This window comes from Pristis pectinata, chromosome 3 (genome assembly GCF_009764475.1).
Source record: "Pristis pectinata isolate sPriPec2 chromosome 3, sPriPec2.1.pri, whole genome shotgun sequence".
NCBI classification, from domain to species: Eukaryota; Metazoa; Chordata; class Chondrichthyes; order Rhinopristiformes; family Pristidae; genus Pristis; species Pristis pectinata.
The window spans coordinates 15,307,161-15,324,865 of record NC_067407.1 but is presented as its reverse complement, the minus strand read 5'-3'; the positions used below and the strand labels follow the sequence as shown (position 1 = coordinate 15,324,865).

Genomic DNA, 17,705 nt, shown 5'->3' with positions numbered 1-17,705 from the left:
CCCTTGCTGCAGCTTAACTTATGATAAGTTAACAAAAGTAGATCAGGTGGTAAAGAAGGCATACAGCATACTTGCCTTCAAAGGTTGGGGTATTGAATATAAAAGTTGGGAAGCCATGTTACAACTGTATAACACTTTGATTGGAGCATTGTGTGTAGTTCTGATCGCTACATTACAGGAAGGATATAGAGGCTTTGAAAAGTGCAGAAGAGGATCACCAGGATGTTGCCTGGATTAGTGACTATTAGCTATAAGGAAAGGTTTGACAAACTTGGAATACTTTCTCTGGAGCATCAGACCTGGGCAACCTGATCAGGGCAACCTGATAGAAGTACATGAAATTATGAGATTCCTGGGGTTGAAATATCAAATACACAGAGCATAGGTTTAAGGTGAGAGGGGGAAAGCTTAAAGGAGATTTGCAAGGCAAGTTTTTTGTCATTAACACAGAGAGTGGCAGGTGGCTGGAATACACTGCCAGGGGAGGTAGTGGAAGCAAATATGATAGTAACATTTAAGAGGCATATAGACCAGCGCATGAACAGGCAGGGAATGGAGGAGTATAGATCGTGTGCCGGCAGATGGGATTAGTTTAATTTGGCATCATGCTTGGCACAGACATCATGGCCAAAGGGCCTGTTTCTGTGCTGTACTGTTCTACATTTTATGTTAGTTACTTGCCTATAAATTAAGAACATTTCGTCATGGGCAAAAATATACAATAAAACACCAAAGTTGATTAAAGTTGAGAGCTATTAAAGTTGTTTTTTTTCCAGATTTATTTTGCTTAGTGAATTGTAGCTTTTTAAAAATAATTCAGTTTTTCCATGTTGGTGTGTATATTCATGTATTTACATTCAAGGCAGTTTCTACATTCACCTTTCTGGGTAATTTCAATGGATCTCTGTATTAATTGACATCTTCTGTAATCAAGCAGCTATACAGCTGCCTAACTAGTTTGTTCTTCATTCAAAACATTTTCTTCTGTTTGAGGTCTGCAAGACAAAGTCTGTGTCCATATGGACAAACATACTTTATAAAGAGCTAGCTTGTGCTGAAGACAGTCCTCCACCCGGAATCACCATCTGCAGTACCTGCCTAGCCACCCTTACCTAGACTGGATCCGGACGGTTAATCTGATGCTCTCCACACTCAGGAGTCAGGGGCATCTGCAGTGAGGAAGTTTCAGGTGATATGTGCTGCTGTAACCCTGCTCTACCAGCTTGCATCTGTCAAAAGCTTTGTTAAGGTGCTTTGTGTCCTGGCAAATCCTAGGAGTATTTTTTTAGATAGTTTTTCAATGCCTTCAGTATTCAGGGCCATTTAAAAACTGGATGTAAATAATGTTAAAAATAAAACTAAGTTTATTAGAACTACATCTACAAATCAATAAAAAATATTATAATGTAAACTAATTTAAAAACATATATGCCTTTCCAATCCTACAGGATAAAAATTCTCACTAAAATTAATGAGACCTCCAATCCCATACCAGTCTGACCAGTGTAGGACAAGAGTGGCAGAATCCTCACATAATGCAGTAGTAAGGAATTGTGGGATTATATAATCCTAGACATTACGAGGGCCAAAAGGGATTAATATAGGAAGTAGAAAGTTAGTGCACAATCCATAATCTCAAAGGGTAAGAGTCCCACATGACAGTAAACAGAGCACCATAGTAAACATTCAGATCATCTTATTTCTGGGAGTATAAACAAGGTGTGCCCCAAGAGGAAAGCATCAGACACAAAGCTAGCAATAGAAATGCTAGGTTGCCCTTGACCAACTATCTACAGCTAGATTTAAGTCACAGTTTAGAGATGTTAATGATGTAAAACAAAAAGTTATAAAGCAGCCATGATGGTATTGAATGGCAGAGCAGACTCGAGGGGCCAGGTCGCCTGCTCCGGCTCCTATTCAAAAGGATGAAAATAATTGAAGTCATATAATGTATCTTAGTTCAGTGACCGCAGACAGAAGACTGCTGAGCTCAAAGGCTCTGCAAAACTGTCATCTACAATTGTACATCAACCAATAGTTTTGCAGAGAGATGCATGAAGACCACAATATATTGCAGCCCAGAAAGTTACAGCATGAAGATGAAGATCTACAAATTATGCCAAAGTGACTCTAACCGACCATCTCATGCAACAAGGTCTGTAAAGCCATTAAAATAGAATATGGTATATCTTAGGGTTCAGGATATTACTACAACTGAATCAATAATGCATATTAATAGTGATTAAAAGTTGTTCACAAGTCTAATCCACCTACTCAACTACCTGTAAGATGACAAAAACACGTGTAACACTAATTCAGAATTCTCAAAAAGAGTCAATCACGAGAAGGTTAGTCTAGAACTATGAAAAATACTAGACAAGTCATTGACAGATTATAATATATAAATTTTCTTCACCAAATAATAGGAAGGTTGTGATAACACTTGACTCGATGCAAAAGAGAATTGCAAGGAGGTTGTCATGTGTGCAAAATTTAGTTTCGAGGAGGCTGGGGTTGTTTTCTTTGGAACAAACATGGCTGAGGTGATAAGGTTTCTTTATTAGTCACATGTACATTGAAACACACAGTGAGATGCACCTTCTGCATAGAGTGTTCTGGTGGCAACCCGCAAGTGTTGCTATGTTGGTGCCGGAAGCATGGCATGCCCACAACTTCCTAACCCGTAATCTTTGGCATGTGGGAGGAAACCGGAGCACCCAGAGGAAACCCACGCAAACACGGGGAGAACGTACAAACTCCTTACAGACTGCGGCCAGAATTGAACTCAGGTCGCTAGTGCTGTAATAGCGTTATGCTAAGCGCTACACTACCATGCTGCCCATAGATGTAATTGAAGCATGTAAATGGTGTGCCACAGGGACCAGTAACAAGGCGTCAACTTTTTCCAATTTATACAGATGATCTGGAAGAAGGCACCAAAGGCATAGTTGCTAAATAACTCATGACACAGTGCTCCAAGCTGCAAATGGATCTGTGTGCCCTGGTGCATGATTCAATAAAGGTTAGTATGCAGATACAGGAATAATTAGGAAAGCAGAAAATTAATTTTTAATGCAAGGAGAATTGAATACTTAAGTTGGAAAGTCAAGGATATCAGTGTGATGACATCTGTAATGCAGTGTACAGTAATTGATCTTCTTATTAAAGGAAGGGTGTTAAGACAGTGGAAGCAGTTCAGAGGTGGTGGTTTATTAGTCTAATAGTTGGAATAGCAGGTGGGCCTCTGTGCTCAGTGTTCATTTTCAATGAGCGGGAGCCAGGACTTGGAACGAGAGGCGGGAGTTTTCAAAAGAGATGAATCTCTGTGCTTGGTGTTCATTTTCAGTGAACAGGACCCTTAAAGAAGCACACTCACATATTGTTAGTAATAATTGGCTAATTAGCTAATCAGCAGCAGCCAATAAGCAGCTAGGGTTAAGTGGAGCAGCCATTTTGGAGCAGTTCAGTGTTAGAGTTGGGCGGGACTGGGGTTTGGCTCAAGAGGCTTCGGCGATAAGAGGTTGAGTAAGTGACCTAGGTGGGGAGTGCGAGCAGCTCTTCAAAAAGAAAGGTTTCAGTAAGAAGGCACAGGCAAGGTCTTTATTTTGTTGTCTGTAAATCCTTAGTCCTTGATTCAGTATAGACAGGATGGCAAGTTAGTGCAGTGGAATGCTCCTCCTGTAAGATGTGGGATATCAGGGAACCTCACAGTCTCCCTGATAACTACATCTGCAGGAAGTGCACCCAGCTGCAGCTCCTGACTGACCAGGTTAAGGAAATGGAGCTAGAGTTGGATGTACTCAGGACCATCCAGGAAGCTAAAAACCTTGTAGCTGAGACTTTTCTCAAGGAGGGTACATGCTTCAGATAGATGGGTGACCACTAGGAGAAGTAAGGAGAGTAAGCAGTCAGTGCAGGGTTCCCCTGTGGCCATACCCTTCAGCAACAAGGATACCCCTTTGGATAATTACGGACAGTCAGCATAGCTTTGTGCGGGGCAAGTCATGCCTTACTAACTCGATTGAGCTTTTTTGATGAGGTGACGAGGATGATTGATGAAGGTAAAGCTGTGGATGTTGTCTACATGGATTTTCGAAAGGCATTTGACAGGTCCCTCATAGGAGGCTCATCCAGAAGATTAAGATGCACGGGATCCAAGGTGAATTGGTTGTTTGTACTCAGAAATGGCTTGCCCGGGGAAGACAGAGGATAGTGGTTGATGGGACTTATTCCAGCTGGAGGTCTGTGACTAGTGGAAGACTGGGTGGGATACAGATCAGTTGCAGATGTGGGCAGAGAAATGGCAGATGGAGTTCAACTCGGCCAAATGTGAAGTGTTGCACCATGGGAGATCAAATGTAAGGAGCCACTACACTGTTAATGACAAGACCCTTAAGTGTTGATGAGCAGAGAGATCTTGGGGTCCAAGTTCATAGCTCCTTGAAAATGGCTACACAGGTTGATAGGGTGGTAATGGCGACATATGGCATACTTGCCTTCATTAGTTGAGGCAGTGAGTTCAAAAGTCAGGAAGTTATGCAGCAGCTTTATAAAATTTTAGTTAGGCCGCATCTGGAGTATTGTGTTCAGTTCTGGTCGCCCTATTATAGGAAGGATGTTGAGACTTTGGAGAGGGTGCAGAAGAGGTTTACCAAGATGCTGCCTGGATTAGAGGGCATAAGCTATGTGGATAGGTTGGCAAACTTGGGTTGTTTTCTTTGGAGTGGCAGAGGTTGAGGGGAGATCTGATAGAGGTTTATAAGATTACAAGAGGCATAGATAGAGTAGACAGCCAGCACCTTTTCCCCCCAGAGTTGAAATGTCTAATACCAGAGGGCATGCATTTAAGGTGAGAGGAGGCAAGTTCAAACGAGATGTGTGGGGCAAGTTGTTTGTTTTTTTTTACACAGAGTGGCGGGTGCCCAGAATGCACTGCCTGGAGTGGTGGTGGAGGCAAATACGATAGGGGCATTCAAGAAGCTCTTAGATTGGCACATGAATATAAGGGAAATGGTAGGATATGGACATTGTGTAGGCTGAAGGGATTAGTTTAGCTGGGCATTTTATTACTAATGTAATTGGTTCGGCACAACATTGTGGGCCAAAGGGCCTATTCCTGTGCTGTACTGTTCTATGTTCTATGAATGGATTGGTTCTGAAGAAAGGTTGAATAGGATCAACACACGAAATGCTAGAGGAACTCAACAGGTCAGGCAGCATCTATGGAGGGAAATGGACAGTTGACATTTCGGGTCAAGACTCTTCCTTAGGACTGAATAGGTTGAATAGGCTAGGCTTATATCTGCTGGAGTTTAGAGCAAGAGTGGAAAATTGAAACACAAGATCCTTCATGGAAGTGCAAACAGGATGTTTCCTCAGTACAATGGTACCTTGCTTAATGCACAGCATGCCTCCCCAGGAATGAGATTATTTATGTAATCAGTGCTAAAAGGATTAGCACTGTTACATTGTTACTGCCAGCACTGCTGGGCTGGGAACCTACCATGGAACCCTGCCCTCCCCATTACTGCATGCTGTTCTGCTGGGAATCTGTTGCAAATCCAGCAATAAATCACCCCATAACCTAGTATGAAATAGTTGCCTGCAAAGGCTGTTGTTGGAGGACTGAAGCAGCCTCCCTGTACTGAGATATGGGGCTAAACTCTGGCCAGTATGCAGATTGTCCAAAGATTTCTTTATGGTAACAGACTCAATGATGGTCACTGGCTCTTCATTTTGCTACCATTGAGAAATCTCTGCATTGGGTCAGGCTATGCAGTCAAAGAGGGGGAAGACAGCAGCTTCCATCATATGGGTGAGGAGATGACGATGGAGGCTGAGCATCTGGGAGGCCTGTCTATACATGAAGCAGTTGCTGTCAGTCCCCAGTAATGTCCCACTCTCATAATGCCAGCCAGGATGCAGTCCATTCCATTAGCAGCCTCACAAAGCCATGGAGCAATTCATGGCTTTGTGAGGACACTCTGTTTCCCCCAGTGTAGTGCAACAATGGGGATGGGAATCATATTGGGTTCCCAGCACGGCAGCACCCAGCCCAAGCAGTCTTTCTTTTTGAAAAAATACTGGGGTATACACCTGTGAGTGTTTGAACTGGAGGGAGGACCAAGAGCACTCTTCATGATAGCTAGTACAGCGCCCGCTTGCTGCATTTGAAGTTGTATAATTATTTGTATTGATTCAACTTGTGTTGATTTTAATTATGAATTATGGATATGATATTTGCTATACTTCCCCTTTTAGACTGGTAAATACTCTTTCAATTAAACAATTCCATTTCACACAGTTTTAATCTATTTCAAAAGCACTTTCAAACATTGCCCTGGAATATCAGGTTAGACAGGCCATAGGCCCCTTGGTCAAATCCCATTCTGTTTGCAGTTTTGAATGCCAACCAGAATTTCAACAACTGGAGCAGCAATTGGTTAGAGCGTCCCTTAAGTGAACTGAGTTTGAACAGCCAGGGTTCTCATTAATACCTGCCACTTTTTTGGAAAGTGCAGTACGAGCAGCAGGAAACCAGGATGAGGCTGACACTCATTCCTTTTCTTGAGTGAAGTACACTGTCACAGAGATAAGGTATAGAAAGACTATAACTATAACCCAACAACACTCAACAGCTTTGTATGGGAGAAGAAAATTGAAAGCAAAAATAAAACAATTTATGCAATGTTATTAAATATAACTAATTTTCAAAGCAGTCATGGATCATCCATTATGGAATTATAGGTCCATGAGCTTGAATAACAAAATGATAAAATGACTATCAGTACAAACAATGCTTAAAATAGTACTTTCCTCCATTTTTTATTCCACTGCTCATCTGCTACAAAAATGAGTGAGTTTACTTGGCACTTCTACCACAATCACTGAAGAAACAAAGGGGTTCTGTATGTTGTCCTTCAAACTTTTTTTAAAAAAAAGTATTCTAGTTCATTTGATCACACCTTAAACCTGTTTTTAGTCATGATCTACCTGGGTTCTTCATCTTTGCTGGAACGTTTTGGTCCATATTTCTTAACGAGGTTCCTGTACACAAAATTTAAAAAAAATATGTATTATTAGTATGTGTTTCATTTTCTTCAGAACACCTGATAATGAATAGGTGGCATATCTTTTATTTAAACGGTAGCTGCACAAGATTTGCAAATATGTCACGCATTATTTTGCTCGCTTTTAATCCAATTTTCAGATAATTTTAGTGTTTGACAACTAAAGCATGTCTCCAGTGTTCACTCGGACCCTGCTGGGTCCACAGGGCTGGGATAGGTTTTGTTGTAGTGTCCAAGATCACCGTGCATAGAGAATCTCAGGCTCTCTCAGTGAGACCAATATATATGTGATGGCCTTTTATGGTCATAATTGTGTAAAGATTAGCTCTGGCAGCAAAGTATATATTGCACAGGGGTTAAACTATTTTGTTCATCCTTCAAATCAAAAAACATCTGTGGTATAATTTGTTAGAAGAACTGAAAGGACATCGAGTCAATAGTGTAATCCCTTAACTATTGAGATTTATGGACCGAAAAAAAACAGGAAAGCCAGACGGAGGAGGAAAAATTAAAGTTAAAGGAAGGAGGGGAAAAAGACTGGATAATAAGAGGAAAAGACAAAGGTAAAGTAAAAAAAAATTCAAACTCCTGAAATGTGATTTAAAAAAAACAAGAGTTAATAAACCAGTAAGATTGACAGCTTAAACTGTTCACTTTCTGGGCAAGAGTGATAGACTGGTAAGGTATTAAAAATTATCAAGTCATTAAAAGGAGACTTACACTCTTGATTATTGTGAGCTTAATAAGGATTAACATAGAAATTGATTAAATTTCTAAAACTGATAGAAAGGCAAGGGGCTGTTTATGTGAAGTGCCATTGATCAAACAATAAGTCTGAGGCTTGCAACTCGATCTCTTGAATTGCCAGCCAACTTGCACATTAATATATCATTAATCTGTCACTATTTTCAACCTTGATGTGGCACAATATCAAGTTTTTATTCCATAATTCACAATTTTTTGTATATTTGATCATTACAGAAATGTGGCAACTACAATAGCCCTCAAATGGTTGATCATTTGATCAATTCAACCATGCATTTGGTTTGAATCAATCTTCAGGACTTGAATACATGGCATCCTTCTGCAGCACCTTTATCTTTCTCTACAAAATTTATTATCCTTTTCGCACATTTGAATTCAAGTGGTTTCTCTTTTACACCAACAAAAACAAAGCCCAATTCAGATGCATAACTTTGCATTTACAGACACAAACTATTCTGTAACTAGGCAACTGTCACTTCACAGAACCAATGCAACTTTGGAAATCTCCATTTCTGTTCTCTTCACTTCTCAAATCGCTACTGCATAGCAAACTGCTAAGAAATCTCTCTTTTTAATGTCTCTAAGTAACTTAAACTAACACTAATTACATCAAAGATATGTTGTCTCTTCTCCATACCTTTTATGTTTTGGGCTGATATATAAAAATCTGCATCCGGTTTTATAAATTAACAAAGAGGACTACATCAGGCGACCATGCTTTACACCGTTGACCATTCTGTTGATGGGGTAAGGCCTAGGTTTTCTATTTTAGCTACAGTGGAGCTCAGGAGGGTTGAATTATTTATTAGGCATTGAAGTTTATTACAATAGTATTTATATTTAATCCTTGTGAAATCACATCATTTTTCCTCACTGAGGAGAAAGCACTGATTAAATGTTAAAGATGATCTTCAGAAGGGACTCAACGACCAAACCACAACAGGATCTTAAATCAAGTATGCCCAAGTGCAAAACACAATTCTCTCTTTTCATAGCCTTTCTACAAAGACACCACTTCAGATGCTTCATGAGAACTCTACAGCACTCATCTCTTTGCAATCTCATCTGTTGTTCCATTGACTTTTTCCCCATCACAATTAACTTTGCCACCATAATACAGCACGTTTATCCATGTTTCCATCTATATAAACCTAAAACAAAGATTCATCTTCAAATCTCCCTTCCAAAATGGCTATAATCTTTTAGCTGACTTCCAATCCTGGAGTCCTTACACCATTCTGCATCATTCCACCTAATATCACCACATGAATTAAACTGACTCTCTGACCCCAATTTAAAATTCACATCCTTGTATTTCAATCCTTCTTGGATTCAGCCTCCCTATCTATTCCATCAGCACTCCAACCTCCCAAACTCAGACTTCTGATGCCAAGTTGTTGCATAAACACTTATCCTATACTGAACAATTGGAGACCAAGTCTTCAACCATCTATATTTCATGCTCTGGAATTCCCTCCAGAAACTATGCCTCTGCCTTTCTTCCAATATAAACTTTGTTAAATATCCCACATCTCCTCTTTCCGCTATACTACACTCTTTTAGCCTAGGCTTCTGTGAAGCAACTTGCGATGCCCTTCTGTAATAATTGTTGTCTAAATGTAAGCTGTTGCTTCTGATAGGACTGGCGATTGATTCATTCTGTCTTGTGTCAATCCTGGCACTAATGTTGCAAGTGTCTTTTCATGTAAAGCTGAATATCTCCAGCTATTGTCTGATCATATGCAATTAGAAGGGCAGTAGTAGGTCATTCATCTCCTCAAGCCTGTCCCACCATTTAACCAGATCATGAGGACTCTGATTGCAACATCAGCCCATCATTCCTATCTACCCTTGGCAACCTTTTACCGCTTGCCTATCAGGTATTTAGCAATCTCTGCCTTAATTCAAATTTTCTGCTCTCACCACCCTTTGAGCAAGAGTTCCAAGAACTCTCAACCTCTGAGGGAAAAATATTTCACCACATCTGTCTTAAATGGGAGAACCCTTTAGATTAAAAAGTGATCTTTAGATTCTCCCTTTATATCCACACTGCCACGACTCGAAGATCTAATATGTTTCAATCAAATCAGCTCTAACGCTTCTAAATTCAAGCCTATCCCACCTTTCCACATATTGACAATGGGCAGGTATATCAGTCTAGTAAATGTTTTCTGAACTGCTTCAACACATTAGCATTCTTCCTCAAATAAAGAGACCATTACTGTACATAGTAGTACAGATGTGATCACACCAATCCTATATAACTGAAACAGATCCTACCTACTTTTGTATTCAATTTCCCTTGCATTAAACATATTGTAATTTTTCCTAATTACTTGCAATACCTACATACCAGCTTTTAATGAATCATGCACAAGGGCACTCAGATCCCTCTGGCATTCACCTCATCTTATTTAAAGATTTTGATTTATTTACTGAGAAGCAAATTATAACACAAGTTTAATTATGATCTAAAGGATGTTAATCATTATGGATATTTTTCATCTGTAAATGAACTTCTGTACACGTAATAATGAGATTTTTAAAAATCTATTTTAAACCCATTATATTGACTCCATAAGTATCTGCTTAAAATTTCAAAACAGCCACTACCAGTCTTTTCATTGTATCAAACAGTCTTTCTCAGCAAGAAAGCTAGTGTGCAAGGGAATATGAGACAATAAAACATGTAACATCAAATCTGAAACCCGTTAGCTACGGTAGAATGGCAACCGAGGGAAATAATCAAAAAAAAATCAAATCATTCAAAATTCCCAACTGTTGTTTTACTCGTTTTAAACAAGCAGTTCATTATTGTATACATGAACAACATGGTCAGTCTTACAGCAAATTGTCTCCAAATTCATTTTGGCTATCTAGAGTGACTGCCACATACAAAGAATCAATTACACAAATTACTTAGGACAGCAGAATCAATATCTAAGTTAATCTTCACTAAAAATTCAAGCATTCTTCAATAAAGATTCCTTCTTAACTGGTATTCTTTTTAAAAATGTTTTTAAAACTCCACATGGAAAATTATACAAAGAAAATACTCAAAATCCAAATATTAAATCTGCCAATACAGAGAAATCTGGAGAAAAGCAAAATACTAAAACTCAAGCACTATGAAAGTTGCTTTCAAAATATTTTGGCCGACACAGCTAAGAATAGAATATACATAAACAGTACAGCACAGGAACAGACCCTTCAGCCCACCACGTCTGTGCTGATCATGGTGCCAATCTAACTAATCCCATCTGCCTGCACATGGTCTGTACCCCTCCATTCCATACCTGCTCATGTGCTTGCTTTTGTGTCTGCTTCGACCACGTCCCCTGGCAGCACATTCCAGGCACCTACCACTCCATGTAAAAAAAAAACTTGCCTCTCAAATCGTCTTTAAACTTTCCCATCTCACCTTAAACCTATGCCTCTCATTTTTGAGATTTTGACATTTTTATCCTGGAAAAAAAGACTGACTTTCCACCCTGTCTATGCCTCTCATAACTTTATATACTATTATCAGGTTGCCCCTCAGCCTTGAATAATCTTTCTCCATCTATATCTGCAACTGGTCTATATCCCGCTGTATCCTTTGACAACCTTCCTTACTGTCCACAACATCACCAATTTTTGTTTCATCTACAAAATTGTTAATCAGATCATAATTCACAAATTTGAATGAGTTTTTTTTTTGAGGAAGTGATGATGGTTGAAGAGGGTAGTGCAGTGAATGTTGTCTACATGGACTTTAGTAAAGCTTTCAGCTAGGTCCCTCATGCTAGGCTGGTACAGTAGATTAAGTCACATGGGATCCATGGTGAGTTGGATACAAAATTGGGTTGATCATAGATGATGGCGGTAGTAGTGGAAGGGTGTTTCTCTGACTGGAGGCCAGTGACCCGAGGAGTTCTGCAAGGATCAGTGCTGGGACCTCCGCCTATATCTGCAACTGCTCTATATCCAGTTGTATCCTTTGACAACCTTCCTTACTGTGCACAACACCACCAATTTTCATGTCTTGTGAGTGAGGACCTCTACCACACAAATCCATGCTGACTTTCCCTAATAAGTCCATGCTTCTCCAAATGTGAGTAAGTCTTCTCCAACAATTTCCCTATCACTGATACAAGGCCTCAAGGGCCTATAATCTCCTGGTTTGTCTTTGTTGCCTTTCTTAAACAAAGAAACAACTTTGGCTATTCTCCAGTCTCCTTGGATCTCACCTGTGGCTAAAGAGCAGGCAAAAATCTAGGTCAAGGCCCTGACAATCTCCTCCCTTGCTTCCCTCAGTATCCCGGGATAGATTCCATTAGGTCGAGGGACTTACTCAACTTAATATTATTCAAGAGTCTCAACACCTCTCCCTACTTAATAGCGACACATCCTAGAATATCAACGTACCCTCCTCTCTGATCTCCCCATCATCCATATCCTCCTCCTTAGTGAACACCAATGAAAAATACTCATGTAGGACCTTGCTCAGTTTCTCTAGCTCCAGGCATAGATTCCCTCCTTTCTTGAATGGATCTACCCCAGCTACTCTCTTACTTTTAATGTATGTACATATATAATGCTTCTACCCCACTGTGATAAGACTATTGAACGGTTCCCTTATACAATGAGGTGGACTATGACCTCACGATCTACCTTGTTGTGACCTTGCACCTTATTGCACTGCACTTTCTCTGTAGCTGTGACACTTTATTCTGTACTGTTATTGTTTCTGCCTGTACTACATCAATACACTCTGTACTAACTCAATGTAACTACACTGTGTAATGAATTAACCTGTACGATCGGTATGCAAGACAAGTTTTTCACTGTACCTCGGTACAAGTGACAATAATAAACCAATACCAAATGCCTTGGGATGATCCTACAGGCCAAGAATGTTTCATAGACACTTTTAGCCCTCCTAATTCCTTGTTTAAGTTCTTTCCTACTTTTTTAAATATATTCCTCAAGGGCCTTGTCTGATTTCAGCATCCTAAACTTTAGATATGCTTTCTTTCCCTTCTTGACTAAACTTAAAATATCTCATATCATCCAAGGTTCTTGAACCTTGCCATTCTTATCTTTCATCTTCGCAGGAACATGCTGGTCCTGAACTTTAACCAGCTGGCCTTTAAAGGACTCCCGCATGTTGTATGTGGATTTACCCCCAAACAGCTGCTCCCAATCTACTCTCCCTCGTTCTTGCTTAACACTGTTGTAATTAGCCTTACCACAATTCAGCAACGTCACCAGAGGACCAGTCTTACTTTTATCCATAACTATTTTAAAACTTACAGAATTTTGATCACTGACCCCAAAATGCTCCCCTGCTGAAATTTCCATCACCTGGCCAGGCTAATTTATCAGTAGAAATTCTAGTATGGCCCCTTCCCTAATTGGACTATTTACACGTCATTTCAAGAAACCCTCCTGGATGCACCCAAGTTCTGCTCCATCTAAGCTCCAGCACAAAGAGAGTCCCAGCCATTATTTGGGAAGTTAAAATCACCCATTACAATAACCCTGTTATTGTAACATCTTTCCTGATTGTCCATTCCTCTATCTCCCACTGACTACTGGAAAGCCCATTATAGTGATTGCGCTTTTCTCATGTCCTCCAAGATGTCACAAGTTCAGCTGTGACATTCTCCCTGATCGGTAATGGAACCCTCCCATTTCTTTTACATCCTTCTCTATCATGTCTGAAACGGTTAAACCCTGGAACGTTGAGCCGCCAGTCCTACCCCTCTCTCAACCAAGTTTCTGCAATGGCTACAACAACACAGTTCTAACAAAATAGATTGGTCTGTAAGCACACCATCTTACCTTAATTGTTTTGCATAGCTTTGCTCTATGTCAAGTCTCTCTTTAACAAACTTAGTATATTTTTCCAAGAAGTCAATACCCCATTGTGTGTGTTTCTCTATATTGTCAAATTGATCCTAAAAGAAAAACAAGAGAAGCATTAGTCACTACATTGTGGTCAGCTCCAAACACGAACTTTAGTGCAGTGAATCAAACCATACGTTCAGATTTTGAACATCCAAAACAGATAATGTGGGGGGAGAAAAAACAAGTTTGCTTTCATGCATTTTAATTTATAAGCATCAAAAAGAAATTTAACATATAGTCTCTTCTGAAATGCAACAAAAAAACTTGTACCCCACTTTTACTCTATCCAGGTAACAGAATGATGGACAGGAATGGAAAAGATATATCACTGCTGATATTAAATTACTACTAAAAATTGGACTCAGTGTTACTTATAGCAAGATTAAAGGAAAATAAAGTTTTAAGCACTGATCTATTCTTGACATAAAGTACCCTTCAAAATATTATGCTTTGTTGCATCACTTTACAGTGAGTTTTTAAAATGCCATACTAATTATTATTACATAGCACTATGATGTTGGAGGAACTCAGCAGGCCAGGCAACATCTGTGGAGAAAAGCAGGCAGTCAATGTTTCAGGTCAGGACCCTTCCCCAGGACCGAAGGTGGGAAACGGAGAAGCCCAATATATAGGAGGGAAAAGCAGAGCAGTGATAGGTGGACAAAAGAGGGGAGGTGGGGTGGGCACAAGGTGGTGATAGGTAGATGCAGGTAAGAGATAGTGATATGTAGGTACAGGGGAGCAGAAGAGGGGATGGGTAAAAGGTAAGGAGGAAAAAAGGTAGAAAAAAGAGAGGCTAGGAAAGGGAAAAGAGGCATGGTTAGGGGTGGGGGGTGGGTGGTTGAGGGATTACTTAAAAGTGGGAGATTTCAATGTTCATGTTGTTGGGCTGCAAGGTTCCCCAGTTTGCGCTTGGACTTCTGGCAGTGGAGGAGGCAGAGGATTAACATATCTGTAATGGACTGGGAAGGGGGGGGGGGGGGGGCTGCTGTTGAAGTGACTGGCAACAGGAAGATGCAGATTGTGGTTACGGACAGAGTACAGATGTTCTGTGAAACGGTCACTTAGTCTGTGTTTAATCTCGCCAATGTAGAGGAGGCCACACTTGGAGCACCGAATGCAGTAGATGATATTAAGGGAGGTGCAGGTAAATCTCTGTCTTACCCAAAAGGACTATTTGGGTCCCTGGCATAGGGGCAGGTGTTGCACCTACGGCAGGGCCAGTGGGTACCACTGGAGATGGCAGAAGTGGCAGAGAATGATGTGTTGGATACTTGGGCTGGTAGGATGAAATGTGAGGACAAGGGGGACCCTATCCCTGTTGAGTCTGGGAGGGGTGGGGGTGAGAGTAGAGGTGTGGGAAATAGCAGAGATATGGATGTGAGCTCTCTCGACCACAGTAGGCGGGAAGCCGTGGTTAGTAAAGAAGTTAGATATCTTGGATGCCCTACAGTGGAAAGCCTCATCATGGGAGCAGATGTGGTGGAGGCAGAGCCTCTCATGATGAGGCTTTCCACTCCAGGACACCCAAGATGTCCAACTTCTTTACTAACCATGGTTTCCGCCTACTGTGGTCGAGAGAGCTCCCACCCACATCTCTGCCATTTCCCGCACCTCCGCTCTCACCCCCACCCCTCCCAGACCCAACAGGGATAGGGTCCCCCTTGTCCTCTCATTTCATCCTACCAGCCCAAGTATCCAACACGTCATTCTCTGCCACTTCTGCCATCTCCAATGGGACCCCACCACCAAGCACATCTTCCCCCCCCCACCCCTTTCTGCCTTTCACATGGACCACTCTCTCCACAACTCCCTCATTCACTCCTCTGCCCCCACCCAGGGAACTTTCCACTGCCCCTGCCATAGGTGCAACACCTGCCCCTACACCACCTCCATCCAGGGGCCAAAACGGTTCTTTCAGGTGAGGCAGAAAATCACCTGCAACTCCCTTAATATCATCTACTGCATTCGGTGCTCCAAGTGTGGCCTCCTCTACATTGGCGAGACCAAATACAGACTAAGTGACCATTTCGCGGAACACCTGCGCTCCGTCCGTAACCGCGATCTGCATCTCCCCATTGCCAGTCACTTCAACCCCCACCCACCCCCCCCCCCCCCAAACTCCATCACAGATATGTCGGTCCTTAGCCTCCTCCACTGCCAGGAGAAGTCCAAGCGCAAACTGGGGAACCTTGCAGCCCAACAGCATGAACATTGAATTCTCCCACTTTAAATAATTCCACCAACACCCACCCAACCATGCCTTTTATTTTCTTCCTTTTCCTTGCCTCTCTCTTTTTGCTACCCTTTTTTCCTCCTTACCTTTTACCCATCCCCCGGTGGATCTGCTCTCCCCTCCTCCCCTGTACCTGCCGATCACTATCTCTTACCTGCATCTATCTATCACCACCTTGTGTTCACCCCGCCTCCCCTCTTTTGTCCACCTATCACTGCTCTGCTTTTCCCTCCTATATATTGGGCTTCCCCATTTCCCATCTTCGGTCCTGGGGAAGGGTCCTGACCCAAAACATTGACTGACTGCTTTTCTCCACAGATGCTGCCTGGCCTGCTAAGTTCCTCCAGCACCATCGTGTTTTTCATCTAAATATTCTAGCATCTGCAGTCCTTTGTTTCTCTATTATTGCACAGCAAGCCCTCTTGTCCTAAAATGAATTTTATTTGGATTTTTATTCCCTCAAATAATCCAAAGTATAATCCATTTTAAAATCAAAGTGTTTCAACTTTAGTTTATATTCTGCTTTGGCCATAATCCTCGATACATTGTCCATTACTTTGAAAAAACTAACATACTACGTTCTAGTTATGATTAATTATTCATAAGAACATATCTAAACTGCTCTTTTAAGAGATAATGCCTAAAATGACTTCCGCTTCTGCTAACTACATAGAAAGGCGCAAATTAAGTACATATTAAATGCTACTTGCAAAAATATTGCTCATTAATTTCTTTCTTTCATCTCCTCATTTAAATACTCAAATCAACATCTATAATCAAAGAAAATTACATGGCTGCAAAAGAGCAATTAAATGCATCATTTTTTGGAAGGTACTTCCAGCAACTTGAAATCATCCAAAGTGCTGTTAATTCAATAATCCTCATTTAAACGATACAATGATTTTAAAATTCTGTTCAAATCCCTCCAAGAATTAGCCTCCCTCAATCTCTGTAACATCCACTATTCCCTGCTCCTTGATCATTCCGAAATTCAATTTTCCCCACCTTGGCTTGCCATGTCTCAAGCCATTGGGCCAGAAATTCTGGAATTCCCCTCTTTTAACCTCCACACTTCTTCCTCCTTTAATACACTCCTTAACAACAACTTCCTTGAACATCAGTCCTAGCTATTTTTTTATTTGGTGGTCCAATGTCAGATATTGTTTGATAACTCTTCCATTCAGTGTATTTGGACATTTTCCTATTAAAGGTATCAAATCAGCTGCAAAAAAAAACAAAAATTTATCATGGCATGGGACAGGAAGCAATGCATTTAATTACTTCCTCTTTGTGCCACCGTGTGACTCAATTGGACTTTGGAGCAAATAAAATGATTAGAAGTTAAAGAACAATTTATGATGTAGTAACTCCTTTAGAAGAACTTAAAATTACTTAAAATATTTAGCTCATAAAATAATCTACTTCTTGTTTTCATACCGTTAAAGTAATGGTATGAGAACAGAACAAAAATCATATTTTAATTCTTTAAATTACTACAATTAAAAGATTTCTATAGAGCCCCCAGACACAAAGCTCACAGCAGCAAACCTGAAGCCAGGAACCTTGGATGACTAGAATAGCTCAACTAAAAAGTATGATGTTATATTTCATGTTGGGAAACTGCTTGTACATTAAGCATAAACTACTATTGAACCACTTTTACTCAAAGAAAGATTCTGTATTTATATAACCCAGCCTCAATGCCCAGAAAAACCTGAAAGCAAATAATAATTCTCTTCAAA

General features: G+C 40.7%; 1 protein-coding gene across 1 annotated transcript in view; it reads right to left on the bottom strand.

Annotated features, from left to right (window-relative positions):
- Nucleotides 1-17,705, bottom strand: part of fnbp1l (formin binding protein 1-like) — an 85,520-nt gene that overhangs the window by 38,368 nt on the left and 29,447 nt on the right. The window contains 2 exon segments of the mRNA XM_052012384.1: nucleotides 6,994-7,047; nucleotides 13,662-13,777. Coding sequence (XP_051868344.1) covers nucleotides 6,994-7,047; nucleotides 13,662-13,777 — 170 coding nt within the window.